The 27,310-nt window shown below is 45.1% G+C and overlaps 1 protein-coding gene across 7 annotated transcripts in view; it reads right to left on the minus strand.

Moving 5' to 3' along the window:
• Window positions 1–27,310, minus strand: part of KIF2A (kinesin family member 2A) — an 89,352-nt gene that overhangs the window by 43,231 nt on the left and 18,811 nt on the right. For 4 of the 7 annotated variants that reach the window (XM_070743298.1, XM_070743293.1, XM_070743291.1 and 1 more), the window contains 7 exons: window positions 25,838–25,932; window positions 20,938–21,054; window positions 14,442–14,496; window positions 8,883–9,005; window positions 7,746–7,846; window positions 5,622–5,717; window positions 3,336–3,390 (listed from right to left, as the gene is read on the minus strand). In XM_070743298.1, the coding sequence (XP_070599399.1) occupies window positions 3,336–3,390; window positions 5,622–5,717; window positions 7,746–7,846; window positions 8,883–9,005; window positions 14,442–14,496; window positions 20,938–21,054; window positions 25,838–25,932 (642 nt within the window). The remainder of the gene's footprint in view (window positions 1–3,335; window positions 3,391–5,621; window positions 5,718–7,745; window positions 7,847–8,882; window positions 9,006–14,441; window positions 14,497–20,937; window positions 21,055–25,837; window positions 25,933–27,310) is intronic. The other 3 variants (XM_070743294.1, XM_070743297.1, XM_070743292.1) reach the window with 1 other exon arrangement.

Below are 27,310 nucleotides of genomic sequence, written 5' to 3' on the forward strand. Positions count from 1 at the left end.
TTCTCTCTTCCTTCCTCTCTCTTTTGCTCTTTCTCTCTCCCTCCTTCCCCCCTCTTGCTGTCTCTTTCTTTCTTTCTCTTTCTCTCTCTCTCTCATTCTGTCTCTCTTGCTATCTCTTTCTTTCTCTCTTCCTTCCTTCCTCTCTCTTTGGCTCTCTTTCTCTCTCCCTCCTTCCCCCCTCTTGCTGTCTCTTTCTTTCTTTCTCTTTCTCTCTCTCTCTCATTCTGTCTCTCTTGCTATCTCTTTCTCTCTCTTCCTTTCTTTCTCTCTCTTGTTCTCTCTCTTCCTTCTCTGCGGAGGCCGGCAAAGCTTTTCCGGGTAGGCTGGCTGGGGGATAGGGCGCGCGCGCGCACGCACCCCCGACGTTCCAAAGAATCTTCTCCGACCTCCGCTGTGAGAAGGTTTTCTCCGAGCGCTCGCCGGAGTTGAAGAAAGGGGCAGATCGATCATATATATATATATCACATGCAAATATAGAGAAAATGAATGAATGGGAAACTGATCTGATCTCACGTAAGCAAAAGACTTAAGCAGATATTCATATCCCACTGACTGCCTGAGCATAAACACAAGAAAAATTGTGTTATCAAGTCATTGTTAAAAGCCACATAGGCTTCTCCTGAATGACCTGTCCCCAAAACAGCTTTTACAGTCTTCCAACTATGTAGCCATCATTGCTGTAATCATGCCCATCCACCTTGCTCCTGGCTGTCTTCCCTTTTTTTTTCCCTTCCACGTTTCTCAAAATTATGGACTTCTCAAGAAAGCTGTTTGTATATAATGTATTAAAATAGGATAATTGGATTCTAGTCATTTATGCCTCGAGTGTTAATTTATTCAATGATCTATTTGTGTTTTCCTGGTATTCACGGTATTCTTCAAGACTTCTCTAAGTAAATATTCAAAAATATCAATACCTTTTGTATACTATTTCTTCAAAGTCTAACATTCACTTTCATAGAGTATCACAGGGAAAACCATCACTTGCACAATTCCGATCTTGTTGGTAAAGTCAGGTTATGGCATACAAGTATCTTTTCCAAGAATTCAATGCTACATTATACAGTGGTACCTCGGTTCTCGAACGCCTTGGTTTTCGTACATTTCGGATACCGAACAAAATTTTCTGCAAACATTTGCTTCGGTATCTGAACAAAAATTCGGATACTGAACAGAAAATTTTGTTTACTATCCGAAATGTGCAACCAGGGCAGCTTTGCAAAGCAGCTGCCACAAGATCTGAGGGGACGGGGTGAGACGGAATGGGAGTCGGGATCTGACACGCCCCCCCCCCCCCCCCCCCCCCGAAGCTGCCGGTATTGCAGCCAGCCCTACCCTTCCTGCAGCTTGGAGCAGTTAGATGGTAGAGACTGGGAGGCTGTTAAGAGGGCAGCCAGGAGGGGCGTTTCAGATCCCAACTCCCATTCCCTCTCACCCCGTCTCCTCAGATCTTTATCCCATAGGAAATAGAGGAAATAGATTTAATTGGTTCCCAGCAAGTCAATGGGCTGGGAACCAATTAAATCCATTTCCATTATTTCCTATGGGATACATTAATTTGGTTCTCGACCACACTTCTGGAACGAATTGTGGTCGAGAACTGAGGAACCACTGTACTCCTTGACTACTAGTTCTTTTACTCTTTACTTGTTGATAGATTGAGGAAATGTCCTTGGGGAGGGGTGGCATATAAATCCAATAAATAAATAAAATAAAATATATATTTTTTTAAGTGAAACTGGGATTGTTTTCTGCTATTGAAAGAAAAGCAGCTGCAGCCACGCAAAAACAGTTCCCACCTACTTTTCTAAGGGTCAGCACAACTCATGCTTTTTCCCAAAACCTGAGAAATGGGCTCATATATTAATTCATTCATTCATTTATAGGTTTACTTACAAGCATCTGTGCTGGTGTTCCAGCTGCCTGGCTAAATGAGCTACACCATTTTCAAGGATGTGCCAACTTCCAGAGGCAGCCTCACTCCATCCAGGCCCTTAAGCTTACAAAAGACAGAGTGTGTGTGGACGTGTAGAACAAAAAGAGAATTTAAAAAATAACAAGCAAATAGGGAAGCAGGAGGCAACCTTTGGAGATTGACAATAATTAGCGGTAGGCAAGGGAGCTATCAAAGCAGGCTAAGGACCATAAGCTACGGTAAAAAGCATATCCTGGTGAGATTCCTGCCTAGGCCCTAGCTTTGGAGCTCAGCTGGAGTGCTCAAAAGCAATGTATCTTTTACTGGGTAAAATATAACTATGGTTTACCAATGCCTTCTCCCACACAGTATGAAATGATGGCTCTTGCTATTTTCACTGTATTGATCATTTACCTCTAGCATCTTCCTATATTATTCTGCCCAATGGACAGATCAAAAGTCCAAAATAAATTTCCTTGCGAAAATAGCCACTGAGCTCAGTACAACTTGTTACAAAATAAGCATTTCTATATTTACCCAATAAAAGTTTGCTAAACCCAGTCCAAATATCTTCAAAAGCACAGCCTGTTAATTTGTTCATACATACAGAGTCCAGAACCGATAAAAGAAATAAAAAGTGTTCTCGGCTATTAATAGCTTAAATTGAAAAGTTACAGTAAATATAGCAATAGCAATAGCATTTAGACTTATATACCGCTTCATAATGCTTTTACAGCCCTCTCTAAGCAGTTTACACAATCAGCATATTGCCCCCAACAATCTTTGTCCTCATTTTACCCAGCTCAGAAGGCTGAGTCAACCTTGAGCAGGTGGTGAGATTTGAACTGCTGAACTACAGCCAGCAGTTAGCTGAAGTAACTTGCAGTACTGCACTGTAACCACTGTGCCACCCCTGGCTCTTAAATATAATTTCAGTTTGTCATCTACTTTGATGATAATTTTTCAAGTTAGCAAAAGCATGTTTTCTTACAAGGCTATTAACAAATGTATTTTCCCTCCCAGCTTCAAATTTCTCCTCCCCTCTTTATGACAATACTTCATGTTTTTTTCCATATACCACGGTTTTTCCCGCCCAATGACATCAGATGTCATTGCCAAACTTTCGTCCGCCTTTAAGAATTTTTTAAAATAAACTTTAATAAATAAACATGGTGAGTAATAATCTAAATGGTTGCTAAGGCAATGGGAAATTGTAAATTTAGGGGTATAAAGTGTTAAGGGAAGGCTTGTGATACTGTTCATAGCCAAAAATAATGTATTTACTTCCGCATCTCTACTTTGCGAAATTCACTTTTGCGGGCGGTCTCGGAACGCAACCCCCACGAAAATCGAGGGAACACTGTATACCCATTTGAAAATTATCTTTGATCCCACTTATGTATGTTAGAATGAGCCATACCTTTTTTATTGAGTGGTCGTTTTCGAACACATACACATATCCTGTGTTCATCAATCTTTTACAAAAAAAGAAACAAAATGGAAATGGAATGCGTAAGTCAAAATTGTACTTGAAATTAAAACTCAAAGAGACATGTATTCAAGTAATAACTGTCTATTTTTAAAAATACCAATGAACTAAAATTCATTGTTATGTACACTTGGAGTTCAACATTCCAGTGAAATATGTTTCAATTAGTTACAGGTTCCCATAGGCTTTCAAGATAAGCCACTCCATGTGGTTTAGGCTAATTCATTTGGCCAACTTAAATAGCTCATCAACAATGGTGGATGAGTGATATATTTTATTATTCATATTGCTGTAAAAAGTACAGCTCCAAAACCAAGATGTGGCAAGTTACTTTTATCTCTATCACAAAAATATTTTTTAAGAGACATCTTTTAGTATCCGGCACCAACAGAACCAGTTCCGTGACATCATCATGAAGACACCAACAGGTTGCTACCAATTTGGACAAATTAGTCCAAACCGGGACCCATCTCTGATTTAAACTCTTTTATGAGCACAGGTTCTCATGGCTGAGATTTGCCAATTCCCCCCTCAAAGCAGGTAACACCAATTAGACACAAAAACATCCTAAAGTTATATCTGAACTGGTTCCTAAACCTAGATGTGAATTGAATGAATGCAAAACCTTCTAATAACCTAAGCGTAAGGTTAATTTCAGAGTTAAGGGCAAAACATTACTGCAAATTTTTCTTAATTAAATCAATTCAAGAAAACCATCAAATAGTAAAAAATAAATGAACATGGATCATCTCTTTGAAATGAAGTGTTAAAGATTATTACTTAAGATTCAGTTCTCAGATAGTTTTGCTGGGAAAGAAACACTAAAAGTGAACATTTGTTTAAATGCAACTACAGTGGTCCCTCGAGTTTCGCGATCTCGATCTTCGCTAAACGCTATATCGCGAGTTTTCAACCCGGAAGTAAACTCCACCATCTGCGCATGCGTGCCCTTCCACGCATGCGTAGATGGTGGAGTTTCCCCGCCGGGCAGAGGCTTCCCTGGGTCTTCCCCCTCTTGCCCCGGTAAGGCGCGAGCAACGGCGTGGGCGGGTGGGCGGCACACGCGCGGGGAAACCCCAGGGCCGCTTCTCAGCTGAGAAGCGGCCCCAGCAACAGCGTGGGGGGGGTGGGCGGCGCGCGCGCGCGCGGGGAAACCCCAGGGCCGCTTCTCAGCTGAGAAGCGGCCCCAGCAACAGCGTGGGGGGGCGGGGCGGCGCGCGCGCGCGCGCGGGGAAACCCCAGGGCCGCTTCTCAGCTGAGAAGCGGCCCCAGCAACAGCGCGGGGGGGGCGGGCGGCGCGCGCGCGGGAAACCCCAGGGCCGCTTCTCAGCTGAGAAGCGGCCCCAGCAACAGCGCGGGGGGGGCGGGCGGCGCGCGCGCGCGCGGGGAAACCCCAGGGCCGCTTCTCAGCTGAGAAGCGGCCCCAGCAACAGCGCGGGGGGGGGGGCGGCACGCGCGCGCGCGGGGGAAACCCCAGGGCCGCTTCTCAGCTGAGAAGCGGCCCCAGCAACAGCGCGGGGGGGCGGGCGGCACGCGCAGCGCGCGGGGAAACCCCAGGGCCGCTTCTCAGCTGAGAAGCGGCCCCAGCAACAGCGCGGGGGGGCGGGCGGCGCGCGCGCGCGCGGGGAAACCCCAGGGCCGCTTCTCAGCTGAGAAGCGGCCCCAGCAACAGCGCGGGGGGGGCGGGCGGCACGCGCGCGCGCGGGGAAACCCCAGGGCCGCTTCTCAGCTGAGAAGCGGCCCCAGCAACAGCGCGGGGGGGCGGGCGGCACGCGCGCGGAAACCCCAGGGCCGCTTCTCAGCTGAGAAGCGGCCCCAGCAACAGCGCGGGGGGGGCGGGCGGCACGCGCGCGCGCGGGGAAACCCCAGGGCCGCTTCTCAGCTGAGAAGCGGCCCCAGCAACAGCGCGGGGGGGGGGCGGGGCGGCACGCGCGCGGACAAGCAGCAGCAGCGAGGCGGCGGGGAAACCCAATCTTCGGCTCCTCGCTGCTGCGGTGGAAATAAAAATACCATCTGCGCATGCGCAGATGGTGTTTTTACTTCCGCACCGCTACTTCGCGACAAATCGATCATCGCGAGGGGTCCTGGAACGGAACCCTCGCGATGATCGAGGGACCACTGTACTCTAATTTCACAACTTATTCTCTGCTGACCATAAGTTATCATTCAAAATGTCAGTAAAACTTCTTTTAATGATTATATATTAACAAAACTTACTGGATCTGCATTTGTTAGTGGTCTATAATCCAAACTTCCTCGGAAATCCTTGATCATGCACATTATTTCATAATTTGGATTTGTGGCATCTACATCCTAAGAGAAAAAAAATCATTACTAAAAGCATATTGCACATGCTACTGTAACACATAATTATTGTAAATATTATAGAAAATTCTGAATGGAGATAACAGGTTTGCAAGTGTCCGTTTTTCTACTAAAATTCATGTATGATAAATTAGACCAATTCACAAGTCAAATATATGTTTAAGTGTAATGCAAAATGAACAAACTTTTGGTGGCTGTTGCAATCAACATTTTTGGCAGTAGGTGGGGTAATGATGAAAGTGGATAGTTCCATGTCATGCACATGGTTGCCTATGATTACTCTGGAAAGAGTAAGAAAGAAAATGAATTTTTCCTTTTTGTAATAACATTTATTGCTCAGGCTTTATTTTTTATTTATAGCTATCAAGAATTTTTACATCATCTACCCCACTTCATGTGTGCTACATGTTCTAACATATGCCAGTGAAACATGGAAACTAATTTCACAATCGATACAAAAGCTACAATTGGCACAAAGAGTCATGGAAAGTTACATGCTCATCATCACAGGATGAGATAGAAAGACCTATCCTTTTTGTCTTTCAATTTGTCACAGAGGTTTTTTTATGCAGCCATGTTGGTTTCTTTTGAGAACTGTTATTTTTCTTCTTCACTAGTATTGTGCTAGACTGAGCTTTTGTAATCTCACTTTTCAAAATTTCCTAAGCTTCTTGGGTTGTTTTCACCTTGAGGATTCTCATCCATGGAATCCTTCCCAATATCTAAGTTATCTAAGAAAGCAAATGAAGGACACAAAATCGATTTTTCCCTGGTGAAGGGTTTTTTTTCCTGTATGGTGATGGTACACTTATGTTTTCTGTTTTGTTTTTTGTAAAATTCTTTAAAAATCAATAAAAAATTATATTTTAAAAAAAAGTTTATTGAAATTAGCTCTCTTAAAGTCCAAGACTTTCTTCTACTACTTGTGCTTGCATAATATGTTGAATTCCAATACTGCATGATTGCCTGCCCCCAAGATTCCTATAGCTTCAACACCTTTACCATTTCATCTCTGTTAGTGACAATTAAATCTAATATGGCTGATCCCTTTGTTCCCTTCTCTACTTAGACTGAAAACTGAAGGTAACCTGATTTTGAGCTGAAAAATTTATGCTGGAAAATGTAGACTTAATTATTGTGGTGGAACTTCCAGCTACTGTACACTGCAGGGAGGTGTTAATGGGGGGCCTGGCTTAGAGTGCTTGCACTGCAGGAAGTTGTTGTTGTTGTTGTTATTATTATTATTATTATTTATTAGATTTGTATGCCGCCCCTCTCCGAGGACTCCCCCACAATCCCTAAAGTCTTATCTGACAAATATCAAAGGAATTCCTTCAGTTTGGTGAGATTCTCATATAATGGCTGACAAATAATGAAACTTCCACTTGACATTGTTTGCGAGTGGTTTAACTACCATGTGCCTGAAAATTAAGGATTGGTACCTATCAGTATGAATTGATGTAATCTAGGATGGTATGAATACATATTAAACTAGGAACCCTTAGGCTGCTAATAGTTGCACGTTATACTCTAATGTGCAGTCTAATATTCTGAGTGTCTAATATTTTGAATGAATAAGATCCACATTATTCTGCTAAGGAAGATTAGAGATGGGTGGGAATAACATAAAAGAGGACTTATTAAGTAATTTAAGAGTAGCAAGATTACTATCATAAAGACTGAGAAATTAATAAGCTTATAAGAATAAGAGAGAGACTGTTTTATGGTAGTCAAAACTGATCTAATAAAATATGGACATAGAAGAAAGCTAAGACATCGCTATGAAAATAGAATTAGTGCAAGAAGTAAAACTACAACTCTTGCATTAAGATGCATTGTAAAAAAAAGATTAACCTCCAATAGGGGGAAATGGAAAATGATGTGAAAAAGAGGACATGGAAGTTACTTGGAACAGAATAAAAAGATTTTGAAGAGGATTCAATTCAATGCATCCTTTTAAGTGGCTAGAAAAGTATGAACCATACACAGAAACACTATGAATGAAAAAATTAAAACCTGTGCTCGTTTCTCTCTAATTTCCTGTTGCTGTAATCTTCGTTTTTCACGCTTTTCTTGCAATTTTTCAACTTCTTTCACACAATTTGATTTTCTACGTGCTTAAAGAAAAAAGACAACTTTTGTTATACAATGTATTTCAAGTTTTCAGTCTTTTTAATTAGAAAGATTTAGAACTGTCCATGTTAATTTAATATAATATAAATGGATTTAAAAACTCCTAATATATAACCATCTTCTGAATAACCATTTTGAACTGTGGGAGATGGTATGAAGAAATTGCCAGAGCTTGATAATGTCAGCCTGTAATATAATCTGGTTGTTACTCAACTGCACCATAATTTGTACGCCACCTGCAAACTAACAAATTCTGCTGGCTGCTCTCCCAAGGACAAAATTTTAATATAGGCCAGAGAGAGAATTTTTTTTCTTAACAAATCTGGGCTGAAGATAATCCTTCAACCAGTGGTTTTTTTCATCATTCCACCCTCTTCCTTCTCTTATTTTGTAATGTTAAGCAATTATTTTATCATGGGCGTGTTACAGTTAACAAATACAGCATGTATTTTTTTATTTGCAAATCTGTTGGCCTAGCTAAGTAATAGGGGACTCCCCAGGGAAAGGTTTTCAACATTTGTTTTATACTGTTTTTGTCATGATCATTCTAACTGGGCCTGGAGAACAAGAGAGGATAGCACGACTGCTTAACAAGGAGAGCATAGTCCCACCACTTTCCACAAAGAAGATTATTTGAATTGTCTTCTATTAAGACTATGTAACTTAGAGGTCTCACCTAAATGGCTAGTTCAACTTGAAGCTAGTGTGTCTACCTGTCTTATCTAGGCCAGCAGGATACGGGGAAAAATAAGTGACAACACAGAAACAGCCACTGATTAATACATGTTACTCTCTTGGTTTGTCCTAATATAATATCTGGCTGATTTTAAACTCAGCTTGTTAGTTAGAGCAGAATTCTTAGTCTATTCTTATAGGACTATTGAAAAAAATCATCACACTGATGTATTACAACAAGATATAATAATGGTATAATTAAATCTCTATTTAAGCATTATGAAATCATCCAAGAGAGTCTACATGTAATGCCTAAAATAAATCCTTGATACATGGTTTACATACAAGGGAGTCCAAATTCCTTTTTTGCAGCTTGAACTGGAGATATATCTGAAACACTACCATTCTGTTGTGTAGATGATGACTGTTCAGGAAGCTGAGTAGGTCGTGCACGTGCAGAACCAACCACTGAAAAGATCAAAATAAAAAGTTTATTTTAAAAAATTACTAAGAAAATGAGGCAAAATGGAAAAGAAATAAGTGTAATTATTTCACAATTCAGTGACTTGTTAATGATAATTATACTCTTTATTAAATCAGATAACTGTTTAATGAAGCAAATTATAGTTGGGAAAAATCAGCATATGTCTTGGAGACAAATCAAAACATAAGAATAGGTTACATAACAAATAGTCAAATTAATCTTTCACAAATGATTGTCAATCTTTATTTAAGAAGTAAAATTCCTTTGTCACTCTGGCAGAACCATATAAATACTCTCAGGTTTCAGGGCCAGAAGACCTACTCTGGTGGATCTTCCCTTGTAACAATATAATCAACCAAAACAAATTACACAATTATAACTTTAAAAAGTTATAGATAAGATGTAATGGTAAGTGGTTAGTCATATGTTCCATAAAAACTAGTTAGTCCCCATTGTCTACTTATTAGCTCATGCATTACATATTATGGGAGTTCCACACCTTATTCCAATAAAAATATTCATACCAGTAATGGGAGGTGATCAGCCAAACAATGAAGCAGAGGAGTATTAATCCTCTGGTAGAGATGGGGAAAAATGCAAGAGTCATGAGCTGAAATGTACTACATGAAAGTTTTCATTCCAGACCTACAGATCATCCTTCACTCAACTTGTGCTTCTGAAACTGTTCAAGAGATTTCTAAAAATAAATAAATATTCATTGCTGAACTTATATTCTATTTCAATTATAATTGATTCTGTCCAGCTTACTTAGCCTATTCTACAAAATAGTGATTTTTTAAAATAAAAAGCATAAAAATCTGCAAGTAACAAACGACTCACAATACATCAGACAGCGTCATTCAAACGAATGGAAGCCCTATTTTTTTTTTCTTCTGAGCCCTCCATGGATTAAAAAGTGACCCCCTCATCTAATGAGCTTTGGCTAAAAGCATGCATTGCAACTGCTTACCAACTAAAGGCCACTCCCTTACCAGAGTGTGTTACAGCTCACTCCACTAGGAGTGTTGCCACTTCAGCTGCTTGGTCTACCAAGCCTCTATCGTTGATATTTGTAGGGCAGCTACTTGGTCATCCTTCAACAAAATGTATGCCTCAGCTGAGGTGTCCTTCAGACAGAAGGTTCTCCAAAGAGTGGTGTGTGTCCCCCCTTCCACTAGGGGCCTGAATGTTCCCCAACCCCAGGGGGCCTAGTATGGGTATGTCCCACATGTGGATGTTCCTAACAGCGCATCAGAGAAGGAACATTGGTTCTTAACTGTTCTTTCACTATGTGCTACAGGAGCATCCGCTCCCTCCCTATTATTTAGTCTGGTCCAGTGTCTGGAATGGTTATCTCTATTACAGCTAGTTATATTGGAAGTCTACACCTTCGTCACAAAAACTGAAGGACTCAGCTTTCCTCTAGCACCTTCCTGATTAATCTCGGGAGCTGGGTGTTGGATGGATGATCGGTCGGTTGAATCTCTGGCACAGCTACCTGAAGAGATCCAGGTGCAAGCACCATTCGGACTGGTCCATTGTTGTCCTGCTCAACCAATTTGCCTGCAGATTTGACATTCCAGAAATGTGTTCTGCTCTTATGGAGAGCATGTTGTTCTCTGCCCAGTTTCTTCTCCTTGGCCATAAGGAATCGGGAGTGCGTGCTCCTTTCTCAATTTATGTGGGCCTTCGCGGCCACATTGTCTGTCAAAATCAGCATATGGCGTTCTTGACCTCCGTCTGAAATTTCCGCAGCGTCAGGTGGATGGTTTGTAAGTCCAGCCAGTTTATACTGTTCAATAGGTCCGCTGGGGGTCACCTGCCCTGGACCATCTCCTCCCAAAGGTGTGCACCTCAGCCAAACAGACTGGCGTCTGTGGTGATCATCACACATTAAGGTTCTTGAAGACGTACCCAATCTTTATGGTGTCTGACATTTACCAGGCCAGGGAACATAGGATCCGCAATGGAAAGTGCACCAGATGTTTGGAGTTGCCTCTGCCAGCTCTCTGATGTTGCAGCAAGAACCACTGGAAAGTCCTGGCATGGAGGCACGCTCAAGGCACAATGGTGATGCAGGAGAGCATCCCAACAGACAAGTCAGTGTGGACGGGGCACAAGTCAAAGTATCCTAACCTAGCCCACTAGAAATGGAATGCTATCCTGTTGGTCTTCAGAAAGATGAATCCGGCATGATTCAGAATCTATTAGCACCACCAGGCGCATGGTAGAAATAAGATGACTTTTTTCCATATTGACCAAAAACCTTTGGATCTGAAGGGTTCGGATAACAGTTTGCAGGTCCACTGGAGAGGGGAAGATTAAAATATTATATAGGTGGCACTGCATTTGATAGGCAGTGTTCTGATATATGCAGCACAACCAGGAGTTTGGTAAAAAAAATTCAGGGTCGAAGATGGTCCATAGCGCTTGGCGTATATTGATAATGATGCCTGGTGAACAGAAAACTTCAGATACCTTCCATGATCGGAAAAAATAGGGACATGGAGGTAGGCCTCCTTGAGGTCCACTCTCAAGAAGTCCCTTTCCCAGATGAAGTCCAAGACGGATTGTAGGGACTACATCTTGGTACGCCGGTACATCACATGGCGGCTGAGTCTTTTCAGACCTAGTATGCCCCTCCAACTCCCTGAATTTTTGGGAACAAGGAAAATGATGGAATATAATCCAGTTCCTTCCTGACCCTTGGAAAATTGTTCTATGGATGGGATCTGCAAAAGATATTGGATCTCCAGTTCCATCAGGAATTTATTTTAAGAATCCCTGGGCACAGGGCATTGAAGGAAGCAATTCAGGGGGAGGGATAGGAATTCTAGCCTGAAGCCAAGTCTTTTGGTTTGAAGAAGCCAAGCATTGGAGGTAGTCTTTTACCACTGGTCTGCAAACAGTTGTAACTGTCCGTCAATGGGAAGACAGGCCTGGTAGTCACTTGCCCCTCTGGATGAATTTGTTGCAGGTTCCTCGAAAGGGCTGTTTACCTGGCAAATTGCATCTGCCCGTCTTGGGAGACCAGCCTGTCTTGTGAATGCTCCGAGCCCTGCACATGAGGTTGTTGGTACTGCGATGCATAGAAGTTAGGCTCTGGAGAATGAAAAAACTGTCCTTGGAAATACGCTGGGATGGCACGACCTTTCTCGTATCTTTGGTTTCAGTAAGAATTGGCTCAAGTGTCTCCCCCAAAATATTCACCTCCTTATTAGAGTGCTGAGGCTAACTGCCATTTAGGGTACAAGTCAGCCTGCCATTGGCAGAACCACAGGAGGAGGAGGCATGTTATATTCGAGACTAGCCCTCTGGAGACGAACTTTGCCACGTTCAATGTGGTGCCAAAAGAATATTCAGTCGCTGCTAAAATCTTATTAAGGTCATGGTGAAGCCGGGTGACTTCAGAAGGCAATCTGGCCTGCAATGGCTAAGCCATATTAAAGTAGATTAATTAAAAAATGAAGCAGCTGTAGAAGCCCTGATTGCCCAGGCAGAAGTTGTACAAAAAGCTCCTGCATATTGTATGGAGCTCCAGCGCTATAGAGCCTTTTGTCAACACCATTAGGCAAAGCCAGGGAACTGGCATTAGTCCACTAACATTGGACAACATCCATGAATAGTTGAAGAGAAGGAAGGATGATCTCATCAATTGAAGGTTCTGAAAACAATCCTTCATGAGGAGTATCTGTTGTGATTGAGTATCTATGGGTGGTACCCCCATGTTGGCCAAGGCCTTGGGCTTGTATAATAACGATTTGAATAAGGGGAGGTGGAACACTCCCGTGAAGGTGGGTTTGTCCAGAATGAGCCCTTCGTCATCAGATAGCTCCTGGTCACCTTCCTCCTCATTCCCCAGGATGGATTCCTCACTATGTACCAAAGAAAAAGGGGAGGAGAAACCCCTGAGAAATGGCTGGTGCATAGGAGCCGAGGGTTCAGTTGAGATGACTAGAATTGGGTGAGGGCTTGCTGGTTAAGGCCCCATGCAATCCCTTGGGAGATGGCCTCTTAAATCACTCTTAAATCTTAAGACAAAACAAGCCCTTGGCCTTCCCCAGCCTGGAGCCCTAATGATGTTGGGGTAAATGTCACCTCAGAGGCTACCGGTTGGAGAGCCACACCCAAATTACGTGCCAGGGGCAAAAAATGCTCCTTGTGGTGGTGGTGAGGAAGCAAGGGGCTCCTGTTCTTCTGGACTCTCTGATGACCATCCCAGATGACATTTCCCAAAGGTCAGGGAAGAAAGTTCAGGGAGCGGAGAACATAGAGCCATCTCAGGGAACACCACCTCAGGTTGAGGCCTTGCTGCTTCGTCCAACTTGGAAGCCTTTGCAAATTGGCATTCCAAAGCTTTCTGATGCCCCTTCACATTCTTGACAGAAGCTGAAGACCCCTTGGCTGATGTGGGGATCTTAGGCCTCCTATGGCTGGCCTTGCCCCTAGAGGATGATCTAGAATCCTTGGGGCCCTTCTTCCCAGTCCCCTTGGTCTCACTGGAATTGCCTGAGGAGATACAGTCTGCTATTTTGAATCTGGTGCTTTTCACCAATGCCTTTTCCATGACACTGATTTGAAGGCTTCCTGAGGACTGGTCTCATTGAGAGCCACTTTTCACTTAGTGTCTTGAAACAGGCACTAAAGGTGGGAGTCAACCCTGCAAATGTCAAATACAAAAGAGCAGTGCCGTTTGGATTTAGCAATGGCTGCTCACAACTAAAGGTCGGCACAAAATGGCGGCTCTGCTAGTTAGGGAGGGAAGCAGCTCAATCAAACTAATAATTCCCAGTGAAGAAACTGTAATTAGGGCATGGGGCAACCCTTTTTGAAGTATGACACTATAAATAAAGCAGGAACTTCAGAGCCGCCTTATGGGCGATCATCCTGGCAGACTGGGGAAAGACCAGCACACACACTGGTAGTGTTATCTAAGGAATCAGGCATCCATCTCATCAGGGGAATCTCCTAAATAAGTTGACCCTGGAAAGCTGTGCTCCCATAAGATCTCCTAGGTGAAAGCAGTCACTCCGGGAAGTCGGGAGGGTCCCGCTGATTCACCGACAGCTGCAGGTTTGTTGAGCTGCTGGAATCATTTGCTCCAATTTATTCCCCAATATTAAACAAGAAATAATCAATGAATTCAGTCAAGATGTCTAATACTTCAATCTGCCAGAGCGGAGTGAAAAATACTGATCTTTGGCACAATTGAGTTGTAAAAAAACCGAAGGATTCAGCCAAACAGATAGGGCATGACCAGAAAATTGTTAAAACTCAGTCTCCAGACAGATGGAAGTCTGCCTGGAATGTGGATGAAACTGCCATTCAAAGTTTTACAGAAGAGTAAGGCAGACCGTGTTTTTTTTAAATAGCTGAACAATTAAACTAGAATTAAATAAAAAGTATACAAACTAACTTACCTCTGTTGTCTCTAGCTGGAGTTTCAACTTTAGAAGGAGCTACAGTCCTTCGATTCTAGAGAAAAGACAGACATTCTATCATTTGTTATCCACATCAAAACAAACTTGTTGAGAGATTTGAAGCCTTTCAGGAACAGCAAGTCAGCAAAATTTATAAATTTGGGAAGTCCCTAAGTTATTCTCAAATCATCTACAAAAGAAGCTCTACCCTTCTGACAAATGCAAAACAGAACTTCAGAGGTTGAATGTCAGTAAATACAAAATGAGGTAACTATTTTCTAATTAACTAATCTCTTTTGAGGGAGATTGGCAGTTTAGAATTGTGAAAACAAAATTATACTACTACTCCCACCCGCACCAAATGTTATGTATCATATAGCTAATTGGGGATGCAACCAAATTATCAACACAATAATGAAAAACTGTAGAAGTGAAATTCCATGGAAAAGTTATTAAAAATTAAAAGGGAAAATGTGTATTCTTGCAGCTGCATCTGGAATACTGGAACAATACCGAGGCCAATACGGAATTAAAATGAAAGATCAAAATGCAAATAGGACAAGATATGAATGAGTATCAATCATTTAAGAACTTAAATAGCAGTTACAAAGCAGTTCAACATTATAGCAATATTATTTTAAGGGTATTTATTTGTTAGGCTTTTAATGTTTTAACGCTGGAAGCTGCTGTTTCATTATAAATGGGTGGCAAATAAAATTCAATAAATAAATAGGAGAGTTTAATTCTTGTCCTGCACTTGACCAGGGAAATCTCTCTCTTTCCTACCAAAGAGAAGTTGAAAAGTCTACTCTCCATGCCAATGAATTGTTTAATTGATAAGGTTATTTTTATTTAATAATAGAATATTTAGTTTAGCCTTACAATTTGCTATGAACACACTGACATTATAATCCAGGGGTCCCCAAACTTTTTACACAGGAGGCCAGTTCACTGTCTCTCAGACTGTTGGAGGGCCGGACTATTAAAAAAAAACTATGAAAAAATCCCTATGCACACTGCACATATTTCCATAAATTATACATTTCTATAATTTCATTCAATGTTTCCAAGCTCAATTAATTTTCAGACACTTAGCATTTACTATTAACTTTCATCAATCTTCTACATTTACAAGTATATTTTAAATTCATAATGCAAACTCATAAAATCATACAGTACATATCATAAACCCCTTGTTTATCATATGTATCTTCCATTAATTTTACATATGTAATATAGTTCTAAAATTCTAATCCAATTTTATGAATTAATACATCCTAATATTAAACAACACCTAAATATATCTTTTACCAATATTCCATAGTCAATCCATATTTAATAATCAATCATGCCTCCTCAAATTTCTACTACTGTTCTCATTTCTGGTACCTCTCCTGTCTCTCCCTCTTTTCTCTCTCATTTGTATCTCATTTCTCCCTCTTCCTCCCTTTTTCTCTCATTCCTTCCCTCTCTCACTTCTCCTCTCTTTTTCCATCCCTGTCTCCTCCCCCCTTGTGTGTGTGTGTGTGTTTGTGTGTGTGCGTGTGAACTCTTGAACCATTTCCAAAAACAGGTGAGGGCTGGGGGTTTTTTTCTCTGTTATTATTTGGGTGCTTTTTACCATATGCTTAAATCAAGAGTCACTTCCCTCTCTCTTTTCTTTCTCTCTCTCCCTTCCCCCTTCATTCTCTCCCTTTCCCTACTTCCTTCCCTCTCCTCCGTTTCTCTCTCCCTCTTTCTTCCCCCACCTCTTTCTCTCTCTCTTCCTCCCTCCCTTTCTCGACACAGCAGAAAGGGGTTTGAAGACCGCAACTTTCGGCAGGAAGGGGTTTGAAGACCGCAACGCGCCGCAGCCCTGAGCACACCAACACCACAACCAACCACCTTCCCTCTTTTTTTTTTCTTTCTCTGTGTGCATTTGTTGCGGCCTTGGTCTCTTCTATCTTATTCCTCCCTTCCATCCTCATCCTTCTGCGAAGGTTGCCATTCCCCTCACGTTGCCTGCGGGCACTCAACGAGAGAAGACTTCTCCTCCCTTTTTTCTCTTCTCTCATGAGTCGCTGCCGGCTTGTTTTGTTTTATTTAACCGGAGGGACCAGTTTAGAAGTGGCCCCAACGCCGCGCATCGCCCTCCCCACGTCGGCACCAGTCTCGGCTGTCCCTTCCCTCTCTCCTCCACTCGGCCTTCCCCTTTTTTCTCTATATTTTTTTCACCATATTTTTTGTTGAAGGCCTTGCAGCGAGGACAGAGCAAGGGTGCCCAGCCCTCCCCCCCCCCCCTTCGCCACTGCCAGTGCCATGTAGAAACAACCGCTGCCGCAGCCCTCCCCTCAACCTGCTGCACCTTCCTCGGGGCCCCCAACGCCGCCACTTCCGGCCATTCCTGCCACCACTTCCCACAAAGCCAACCCACCCACAGCCAGCCTCCCTTCCTTTCTCTCTCCCTCTCTTTCTCCCTCGCCCTCTTTCTTTCTCCCTCTTCCTTCCTTCCCCCCCCCCCTCTTCTTTTTTTGCCTACCTTTAGCAAAAGCGACACCAACAGCAACAGCACAGGCTCAGGCAGCGAGGCAGTGGAAGAGGAGGCGGTGGAGGCGAGGGACTTGCAAGCAGCCGCCCCCCCGCCCCTGCAGCACAAGGCGAGCACGGCAGTCAGGGGGTTGCTGTCGGGGCAGCAGGACCCCACTGATGTCAAGCCTGGCGGCGGCGAGCAAAACTGACTGCCCAAGGAAGCAGCGCGTTTGAAAAGCGCGCTGCTTCCTTGTGCAGCCGGCTTTGCTAGCTGGCACAAGGCTTTATGTCAGCAAGCCCCTGCTGCCCCGACAGCAATCTCCCGACCGCCATGGTCCTTGCCCCCCCCCCCAACAACGGACTGTTAGCAGCGCTGGAAGGTGGTGTAAAATCTGGTACGCTGACACTCACCCACAAGCCGGATAAATGGCCTCAGCGGGCCACATGTGGCCCGCAGGCCATAATTTAGGGACCACTGCTATAATCCATATCAAAGTAACTTCCTGTTGTTCAACTTTTTACCTAAAGGGTACTGTTACTATCTTCTAAGACTGGAATGAACATATTGAATCAATATAGGTGAAGAACTCTTGATGTAAAATATCCCCAACAGCTTAATTTCACGTAATAATTTGTTATAAAGCATAGCTGTTGGGCTTTCACATGAGGTTCTATAGTGCAGTGTTTTTCAACCAGTGTGCCGCAGCACACTAGTGTGCCACGGGACATGGTCAGGTGTGCCACGAAGTGAAGAGAAAAAAGTTGCAACACCTGAAGCTGAGCTTCCTTCTTCGCGCCTTCCTTCTTTGCCTTCCTTCTTCATGGCAGGTGAGCTGTGGAGCCCGGCGGGAGGGCACCAGCAGCGGGAGAGGGAGGGCGCCGGCAGCAGCGGCACTGAGAAGTAGCCGCAGTGCGGCGGCTGCGAACGGGAGCTCCAGGGCTGAGGCACTGGCAGCTGCAGTGCCCCGCCCGGCTGGAGCTTCCCTGGCGGTGACGGCAAGCACGCAGCCATTAGGACCCCCCGTGCAGAAACTTTTGAAGTGGTGCAAAGCAACGCAGTCTCGGATCGCTTCCTTCTCTGACCAACAAAGCCGGCTGCCCGGCAAAGCAGTGCGCTTTTAAAACCCACGCTTCTCAAATGCGCCACTTTCCTGCACCGGCCAGCAAAACCGGCTGCCCAGGAAAGCGCCGCGTTTGAAAAGCATGCGTTTAAAAAGTGCACCACTTTCCCGGGCAGTCGGCTTTGCTGGCCGGAGAAGCGAGCGATCCGGGACTGCATGGCTTTGGGCCACAGTAACAATAATGGAACCACCCGTTCCTGCAGGTAGAAGTCAGGTGCACTACCGGGAGGCGGAGGCGGTGCGGGGCGCTGGGCGCCGTGGATGCCTGGGAGGGCGAAGGGGTGGATGTGGCTGCTGCCTCTTAGCTGCAGAGCCAGACGGGGGCGGAGGTGACGGCGGAGTCCGGCGCTGGGGCCATGCGGGGCCGCTCATCCAGGGGGCCACAAACCAGCAAGTCTCTCTCTGTTGCCGGCGTCGTGTACGAGAGAGAACGAGAGAGAAAAAGGAGGGGAGAGAGAAAGAGAGAGAGAAAGAGAAAGAAAGCAAGAGAAAGAGAGAAGGAAAGCAAGAGAGAGAGAAAGAGAGAGAGAAAGCAAGGGTGAGAGAAAGAGAAAGAGTGTGTGTATGAGAGAAAGAAAGAGAGAAAGAAAGATAGAGAAATAGAGAAAAAGAAAGGAAGAGAAAGAGAGAAAGCAAGAGAGAGAGAGAAAAGGAGAGGGAGAGAGAGAGAAATGAGAGAAAAAGGGGGAGAAAAAAGAGAAATGAGAAAATGATTGAGGCAGAGAATTAGAGGAAAAAGAGAGAAACAAAAGAGAGAGAGAAGTGACTCTTGATTTAAAGCATATGATAAAAAGCACCCAAAGAATAAGAGAGAAAAAGCCTCAGTCTTCACCTGTTTTTGGAAATGGTTCAAAATGGTTTAAGAGTGTATATATACACACATACACAAGGGGGGGAGAAGACAGATGGAAAAAGAGAGGAGAGTGTCTTAGAGTGTCATTTTGGTTGGTGGTGTGCCCCGGGATTTTGTAAATGTAAAAAATGTGTCGCGGCTCAAAAAAGGTTGAAATTCACTGCTATAGTGGACTAGATGTTTCTAAAATAGCAAAGACAGCACTGCGAAAGTGAGCAGCAGCCATGGCTAAAAATGTTTTTTTTCTGACTGGATGGATCCACCTGCATCTCAAATTGCAATTTCTTGTGAAATTGTGGGATGGAAGTCTAACAGTCTTCTCATGGGTAAAATGGCTGGGAGGACGAAGGAAAAACAGTAAACATTCACACACATTGTGCTTGCAGCGTTAGCATTTTAAAGACATTAAGTTCTACCAAAGCCTCACTTTCTTAAACACTTTTGGATACAATCAACTTATAGTAGAAAACAGGTCTTTGAAAACAGCTGGACAAAGAGAACAGTCTCTCAGAGAGTCAGCCTTCCTTCCAAATTACAAAAAGTAAAACAAAGAGGAAATACTTTTAAAAGACGTCAAAACAGCAGCAGAGCTTAATAAGATTTTCACTAAGAAAGTTACAGACAGATAAACAGGACTATATAAATTGTAATATTTTGATTATGGTAATTTAGTACTATTCAGAATTACTTAAATAAACAGGCCAGATTTTCATGTGAATGCTGATTTTTTTTAACATGAAAGGGAAAAGATAACTGGTGGAATTTATAAAACAAGGAGATAGCTATAACATGAGATAGGCAATGTTATTAAAACTAGAGAAAGACAGATTAAAGTTTAAGAGAAGTCTAAACAAGAAAAAAGAAAGAAATCCCCCTTCATTTTTGCAACTGACTTACTTTTAGTTTTTTATTATAAATAAGAGAATGGCAGCCTCCAGAAAAGTTACAAAATTATGGTGAGGAAAGGAAAAGATTGTTACAACAACTTAAGAAAAAGGGTAATATCCCAGAAATATTACAAAAATATTAAAAATGAATAAGAATAGAAGAATAAAGATGAAAGAGGTCATTACAATAAATCTTAAAAGAATCCACAGAAGAAATTATGATTTGGGGGATAACATATTGTTGAAATAGAGGGAAAACAGCTGTTTGTAATGACTGAAAATCACATTTTATAATATAAAAGAAAATTTTGATAAAATAATGGACTGTCACTATGTGACTTTCAGAAAAATTATTTGAAATACAAAAAGATTCTTAAAATTTATGTTGGTAATATGAATAGCATGAAGGGACATTTTATCATTCATGATGGACATAAAAATTGAATTCAAATACATATATTGAAATAAAACTTTTTGAAGTTTAAAGTGAAACTACTTTTTTATTGAGATTCACAGGCATACAACTAGGGAAAAAAGTCCTGGAAATTTATTTTTATATATAATCACTATTGTGAGAGAAAGTATATGCACAAAAATGGAAAAATTCTGAAATACCAGAGGGAAAAAAAAGAAAATTTAACAAACAGACTATGTACAGTATTTCATTTTTAGAAAGAGTAAATATATGGAAATAAAAATACTTTGACATAATCTTAGAGAAAATAGTGTAAAATATTTATAACTGCTGTAAAAAAGATTGGAATCAACTCCTTTATTTTTTTTGTTTTCTATTTCCTTTTTATTTTTTCCTTACTTCATTTTCACTTTTCTATTAAGTTTTCTGGGTTTTTTATTTTTAACTTAAAATTTGTATCATTTTATTCTGCAGAACACTTCATCCACCCAGATGCAAACAGACACACACAAGCTGTCTTTAATCTATGCATCTCAAGAACATTTGCTAAACAGAGAACAAAATTAAAGAAATCTCATTTCATTGTTTTTAACATTTATTTTAAAAAATCGGAACATTATTAAAATTTCAAATATAAAATAAAGATAATTATAAACCAAGAAGCACAATGAAGTACAACTTTAATTAAACACATATTATGTACATTACCAACCTTCACAATTTTGTTTACTTTTGCTGAAGGTGTGGGAGGTGGAGGAGTCTCTGGGCTAGGGTCATCTTCTTCAGGAGCTAGGTCAGGGTTAAGCGAAAATATACTCTCCAAGTCAATCTTTTAAAAGAAAAAATAGTTTAAAGTAAATACATTGAAGTATCTACAGTATTTGTCTTTTCTTAACAAACAGTCCCTATATAAAATTGTTACCAAAAATAAAGGCTTAATCATGAGGCATAAAGGTCTACATTTTTTCCAAAAAACCCCCAGCAGAACCTGATAAATTAGGGCACAATGTGTAACTGACATTCTCTACTGACACAGAAAAGGAAGTGCTTCTTTTGATCAGTTCTGAAATTTTAGAGAATACAGCTGTGTCTTCTGCCACATTCTTGATCAGCAGTCTCATCAGAGAGATATGATTGCTTGATATAGTCTAACTGCTGTATTTCCTTTTTTATTTAGTTCATACTATCTTTCTACTCAAACAATATAGAGGATATTTCTAATATAGAGGACAATATTTCTTCCCAATTGTGTTCCAAGTCCTTTTCCTTGAATAAAGGAAACTACATTTCAGGTAAGTCAAAAAGATACATCTCAAGGAAGCATGCTAATAAGTGATAAGTGGTCCTCAACTTACAATTCATTTAGTGGCCGTTCTAAAGCATAGAAAAGAGTGCCTTATGACCATTTCAAAACTTTTGACCGTTGCAACATCTCCATGGTCATGTGATCAAAATTCAGGCACTTGGCAAATGACTTATATTTATGATTATTGCAATGTCCCAAGGTCATATGATCACTTTTTGCGACTTTCTGGCAAATAAAGGCCAAGTTGCTTAGCAACAGAAATTTAGGACTACCTGTATTGGGTCAAGCTATTTCTAACAAATTCAGCTAATGATAACATTTTAATTATTTCGTCCATTAGACTGATTTTTTAAAAGCATACAAAATAGTATTGAATCCTATACAGTAGTCCCTCGATTATCGCGAGGGTTCCGTTCCAGGACCCCTTGCGATAATCGAAATTTCGCGATATAGCGGTGCGGAAGTAAAAACACCATCTGCGCATGCGTGCCACTTTTCCATGGTGTTTTTACTTCCGCACCGCCAGCCCGCTGCCCGCCACTTGTCCGCTGCCCGCCCGCTCACCTCGCCAGCAAGAGGGGAAGACCCATGAAAGATTCCTTGGGCCGCCTAGCAGCTGATCTGCTCGGCAGCGCAGCAGCAGCCTGCGCTGCCGAGCAGATCAGCTGCTAGGCGGCCCAAGGAACCTTCCATGGGTCTTCCCCCTCTTGCTTGTGAGGGCGCTTCAAACGTTTCCGGACGGCAAGCTCGGACTCTTTCTTTTTCCCTCAGAGGACGCTTATGACAGGCGGCTGAGGCTTCGAGTGTGTCCCCCTTCCACCGCCAAGGTCTCCCAGGAGTCCACACCCCCTTTTAAGGCGCCCGCAGATCAAGCGCTCTAGCCAGGCCCGGGCGCACGCCCCCTCTTCCCGCTTCGGTGGGCCTGCCCGGCGCGGGGGTCTCTTCCCCCTCATGGACACTCTTCGTGCCTGGCTTCCTTCTCTCTCCTCCCTTCCCCCCGCTTTCCTCCGGGCGTGTTGGAGAAGAGGGTCTTCTTCCGCTCTTATTGTCTTGGGTGGGCGGGAGGCAGGAGCTGCAGAAAGGGAAACTTTTTGTTTTCCTTCGCTCCGCCACCCAAGAGAGCGGAGAGGCAGCGGGGGGCGCAAGGAAGAAGAAGCGGTGGTGGCGGCGGCTTCCTTCGGGGGGCAACGCCAGCAAGAGGGAAGATGACGCGCGGGCGGCACAGGGGGGGGGAGGCAAAGCTCTGCGGCTCCAGCCACTTTCAGCCAAGCCTCCCCGGCCACGGAGCCAGGGAAGCCGAGCCGGGCGTGGAACATCGGCGCAGGAGGCAGGACACGATCGGGCGACCGGAGCAGCAGCGCCGCCGCCGTCACGCCCGGCTCGGCTTCCCTGGCTGCGTGGCCGGGGAGGCTTGGCTGAAAGTGGCTGGAGCCGCAGAGCTTTGCCTCCCCCCCCCTGTGCCGCCCGCGCGTCATCTTCCCTCTTGCTGGCGTTGCCCCCGAAGGAAGCCGCCGCCACCACCGCTTCTTCTTCCTTGCGCCCCCGCTGCCTCTCCGCTCTCTTGGGTGGCGGAGCGAAGGAAAACAAAAAGTTTCCCTTTCTGCAGCTCCTGCCTCCCGCCCACCCAAGACAATAAGAGCGGAAGAAGACCCTCTTCTCCAACACGCCCGGAGGAAAGCGGGGGGAAGGGAGGAGAGGTCTTCCCCCCTCTTGCTGGCGTGCGTGGGCGGTGGGGAAGACCCATGGGAGATTCCTTGGGCCGCCTAGCAGCTGAGGGTCTTCCCCACCGCCCACGCACGCCAGCAAGAGGGACACTCTTCGTGCCTGGCTTCCTTCTCTCTCCTCCCTTCCCCCCGCTTTCCTCGGGGCGTGTTGGAGAAGAGGGTCTTCTTCCGCTCTTATTGTCTTGGGTGGGCGGGAGGCAGGAGCTGCAGAAAGGGAAACTTTTTGTTTTCCTTCGCTCCGCCACCCAAGAGAGCGGAGAGGCAGCGGGGGCGCAAGGAAGAAGAAGCGGTGGTGGCGGCGGCTTCCTTCGGGGGCAACGCCAGCAAGAGGGAAGATGACGCGCGGGCGGCACAGGGGGGGGGGAGGCAAAGCTCTGCGGCTCCAGCCACTTTCAGCCAAGCCTCCCCGGCCACGGAGCCAGGGAAGCCGAGCCGGGCGTGGAACATCGGCGCAGGAGGCAGGACACGATCGGGCGACCGGAGCAGCAGCGCCGCCGCCGTCACGCCCGGCTCGGCTTCCCTGGCTGCGTGGCCGGGGAGGCTTGGCTGAAAGTGGCTGGAGCCGCAGAGCTTTGCCTCCCCCCCCCCTGTGCCGCCCGCGCGTCATCTTCCCTCTTGCTGGCGTTGCCCCCGAAGGAAGCCGCCGCCACCACCGCTTCTTCTTCCTTGCGCCCCCGCTGCCTCTCCGCTCTCTTGGGTGGCGGAGCGAAGGAAAACAAAAAGTTTCCCTTTCTGCAGCTCCTGCCTCCCGCCCACCCAAGACAATAAGAGCGGAAGAAGACCCTCTTCTCCAACACGCCCGGAGGAAAGCGGGGGGAAGGGAGGAGAGGTCTTCCCCCTCTTGCTGGCGTGCGTGGGCGGTGGGGAAGACCCATGGGAGATTCCTTGGGCCGCCTAGCAGCTGAGGGTCTTCCCCACCGCCCACGCACGCCAGCAAGAGGGACACTCTTCGTGCCTGGCTTCCTTCTCTCTCCTCCCTTCCCCCCGCTTTCCTCGGGGCGTGTTGGAGAAGAGGGTCTTCTTCCGCTCTTATTGTCTTGGGTGGGCGGGAGGCAGGAGCTGCAGAAAGGGAAACTTTTTGTTTTCCTTCGCTCCGCCACCCAAGAGAGCGGAGAGGCAGCGGGGGCGCAAGGAAGAAGAAGCGGTGGTGGCGGCGGCTTCCTTGGGGGCAACGCCAGCAAGAGGGTCTTCCCCCTCTTGCTGGCGTGCGTGGGCGGTGGGGAAGACCCATGGGAGATTCCTTGGGCCGCCTAGCAGCTGAGGGTCTTCCCCACCGCCCACGCACGCCAGCAAGAGGGCGAAGACCCTCTTGCTGGCGTTGCCCCCGAAGGAAGCCGCCGCCGCCACGCCCGGCTCGGCTTCCCTGGCTCCTTGGCCGGGTGGGCTCGGCCGAAAGGGGCTGGAACTGCAGAGCCGAAGGGTGGCCTTTTTGTCTGGGAGGGAAGATGACGCGCGGGCGGCACACGGGGGGGGGGGGGAGGCAAAGCTCTGCGGCTCCAGCCACTTTCAGCCAAGCCTCCCCGGCCACGGAGCCAGGGAAGCCGAGCCGGGCGTGGAACATCGGCGCAGGAGGCAGGACACGATCGGGCGACCGGAGCAGCAGCGCCGCCGCCGTCACGCCCGGCTCGGCTTCCCTGGCTGCTTGGCGGGGGGGGGGGGAGGCTTGGCCGAAAGGGGCTGTACCCGCAGAGCTTTGCCTCCCACCCCTCGCCCCTGTGCTGCCGGCGCGTCATCTTCCCTCCCAGACTCCCCCGGCAAAGTGACGTGGAGGAATGGAAAGCTGAAACCGGGCGGTTTGAGTTTCCCATTCCTTCAAGTCACTTCGCCGCTGCTCTCCTGGCTAAACTGTGTGGCAGGAGACAGGCTTTGAGTTTTTGGCTGGGGGGGAGAAGTAGAACCTTCCTAACTCCCCCCCCCCACCAGCCAGAAGGAGCGGCGAAGTGACGTGGAGGAATGGAAAGCTGAAACTGGGCGGTTTGAGTTTCCCATTCCTCCAAGTCACTTTGCCGCTCCTCTCCTGGCTAAACCGGCGGCAGGAGACAGGGTTGGGGGGGGGGTACTGGGAAGCCCCCCAGGCCGACTGCCACCTTTTCAAACAGCCGCGCCCTTCCCAGCTGAGTCCTGAAGCCAAGCGCCTTTGGAACTTCTGCGCTTGGCTTCAGGACTCAGCTGGGAAGCGGCACGGGTGTTTTAAAAGGTCTCCCCCGGCATGGGGGGCTTCCTAGCACCCCCCCAAACCCGGGTTGGGGGTTCGGGGGGGTGCTAGGAAGCCTCCCATGCCGGCGGGAAGACCCAGGGAAGGTTCCTTTGGCCGCCTAGCAGCTGATCTGCCCGGCGGTAATGCAAACTCCACCATCTACGCATGCGTGCAGATGGTGGTGTTACTTCCGGGTAGAAAACTCGCGATATAGCGTTTCGCGAAGCTCGAGATCGCGAAACTCGAGGGATCACTGTAGTTAGCTTTCATTGAATGCAATTCATATTATAGAATTGTATTTTAATATTTTTATAAACTAATACTATATTTGCTGTTTGAAGAATTTCATTTTTCATAACATTTAGATGGTTAAAAAAAACCTTACCTCTTTTCCTTTAGTATCACCATTTTCAATCCATTCTACAGTAACACTTTCATTATCCTCATTTAGAGATGTTACCATAGCTTCATGTATTCGACCTGTAAGGAAATTATATTAAGTTTTAAAATATCATCAAAGATTCTTAAAAAGAGTACAATGGTTCTTAATATCCACGTTATTTTCTCCAACTAACAATAGAAGGTTGGGAAAGATTCATGAACTATTCCTTCTTCATTCAACTGAAGAAACCAAACTGACCTCTATTTGTCATTATGCTCTATCTGGGAGACATTTTCTTCCAAAGCTAATAGCAGAAACTAAAGTATCATACAGCATAAAAACCATTCTCAGAAGTCCTCCTCCTTCCATATAGTTTCTCTGGAAATATGTTCTTTTGAATCCTTGATCCTTTCTGAGCTTGGCTGTTTGCACGCAGGCATTTCATTAGTACCATAACATCTTCATTGCTAGTGAGTGTGGGGTTTGTACCTTGTTTACACACAGTTGCTTGCTCTGCCAATAACAGTGGCTATAGTTTTCTCCTTGGTAGTTTCTTGACTAGGGTAGTTTTCTATTTGAATAGTTTATGTGCTCTTTTGGCTGTAGGCTGCTAGAAAACATATGTTCTGGAGTTTTTTGGACCTTTTTAAATTCTTAAGAGTCCTCATTGAATAGTGTATAGATGTATACTGCTCAAAAAAATAAAGGGAACACTCAAATATCACATCCTAGATCTGAATGAATGAAATATTCTCATTCAAGTTGTATGTGCACAACATTTGAAATTGATTGTCAATCAGTGTGGCTTCCTAAGTGGACAGTTTAATTTCACAGAAATTTGATTTACTTGGAGTTATATTGTGTTGTGCGAGTGTTCCCTTTATTTTTTTGAGCAGTGTATTTATCTCTACGTGTCTATGGCAGGGATCAGCAAGCTTAAACACTCAACAAGCCACTTGGACCAATTTCCCACAGGAAAAAGAACACTCAGAGAGCCACAAAACCTGGGTGGGCATGGCCAACTCAATGTCACTCACTCCCACCCAGCCACATGACACCCCTAGTCACGCCTACCCAGTCACAAAACCATTCTCTATGTCTCTCTCCCCTCCCTATCTCCACCTATCTCCCCTTCTATGTATCACTATATGTCTCTATGTATCTCTCACCCGCTCCTCTGTATCACTGTGTGTGTGTGTGTCTGTCTGTCTCTTGCTCTGTCCCACTCTGTTTGTGTATGTGTCTCCCCCTCCCCTTCAAGTGACCGTCCTCCTCCCCCCCTCATATCGTGACCCTCTGGCTGGCTGTCGCTGAGCCGGAGTGTGGGCTCACACAGGGAGACCTTCCTCAAGCAAGCTCCAAAGTACAACAAAGGCTGCTTCCTTAACGAAGGTCTTAACAGAACACAGCATCTCTGCTGCACTAATGCCCTGGCTATCGCCTTGCCATGTCACTCCCCAGCCCCAGCAGCTCTTT

Source organism: Erythrolamprus reginae, chromosome 2, assembly GCF_031021105.1.
Source record: "Erythrolamprus reginae isolate rEryReg1 chromosome 2, rEryReg1.hap1, whole genome shotgun sequence".
Taxonomy (NCBI): Eukaryota; Metazoa; Chordata; class Lepidosauria; order Squamata; family Dipsadidae; genus Erythrolamprus; species Erythrolamprus reginae.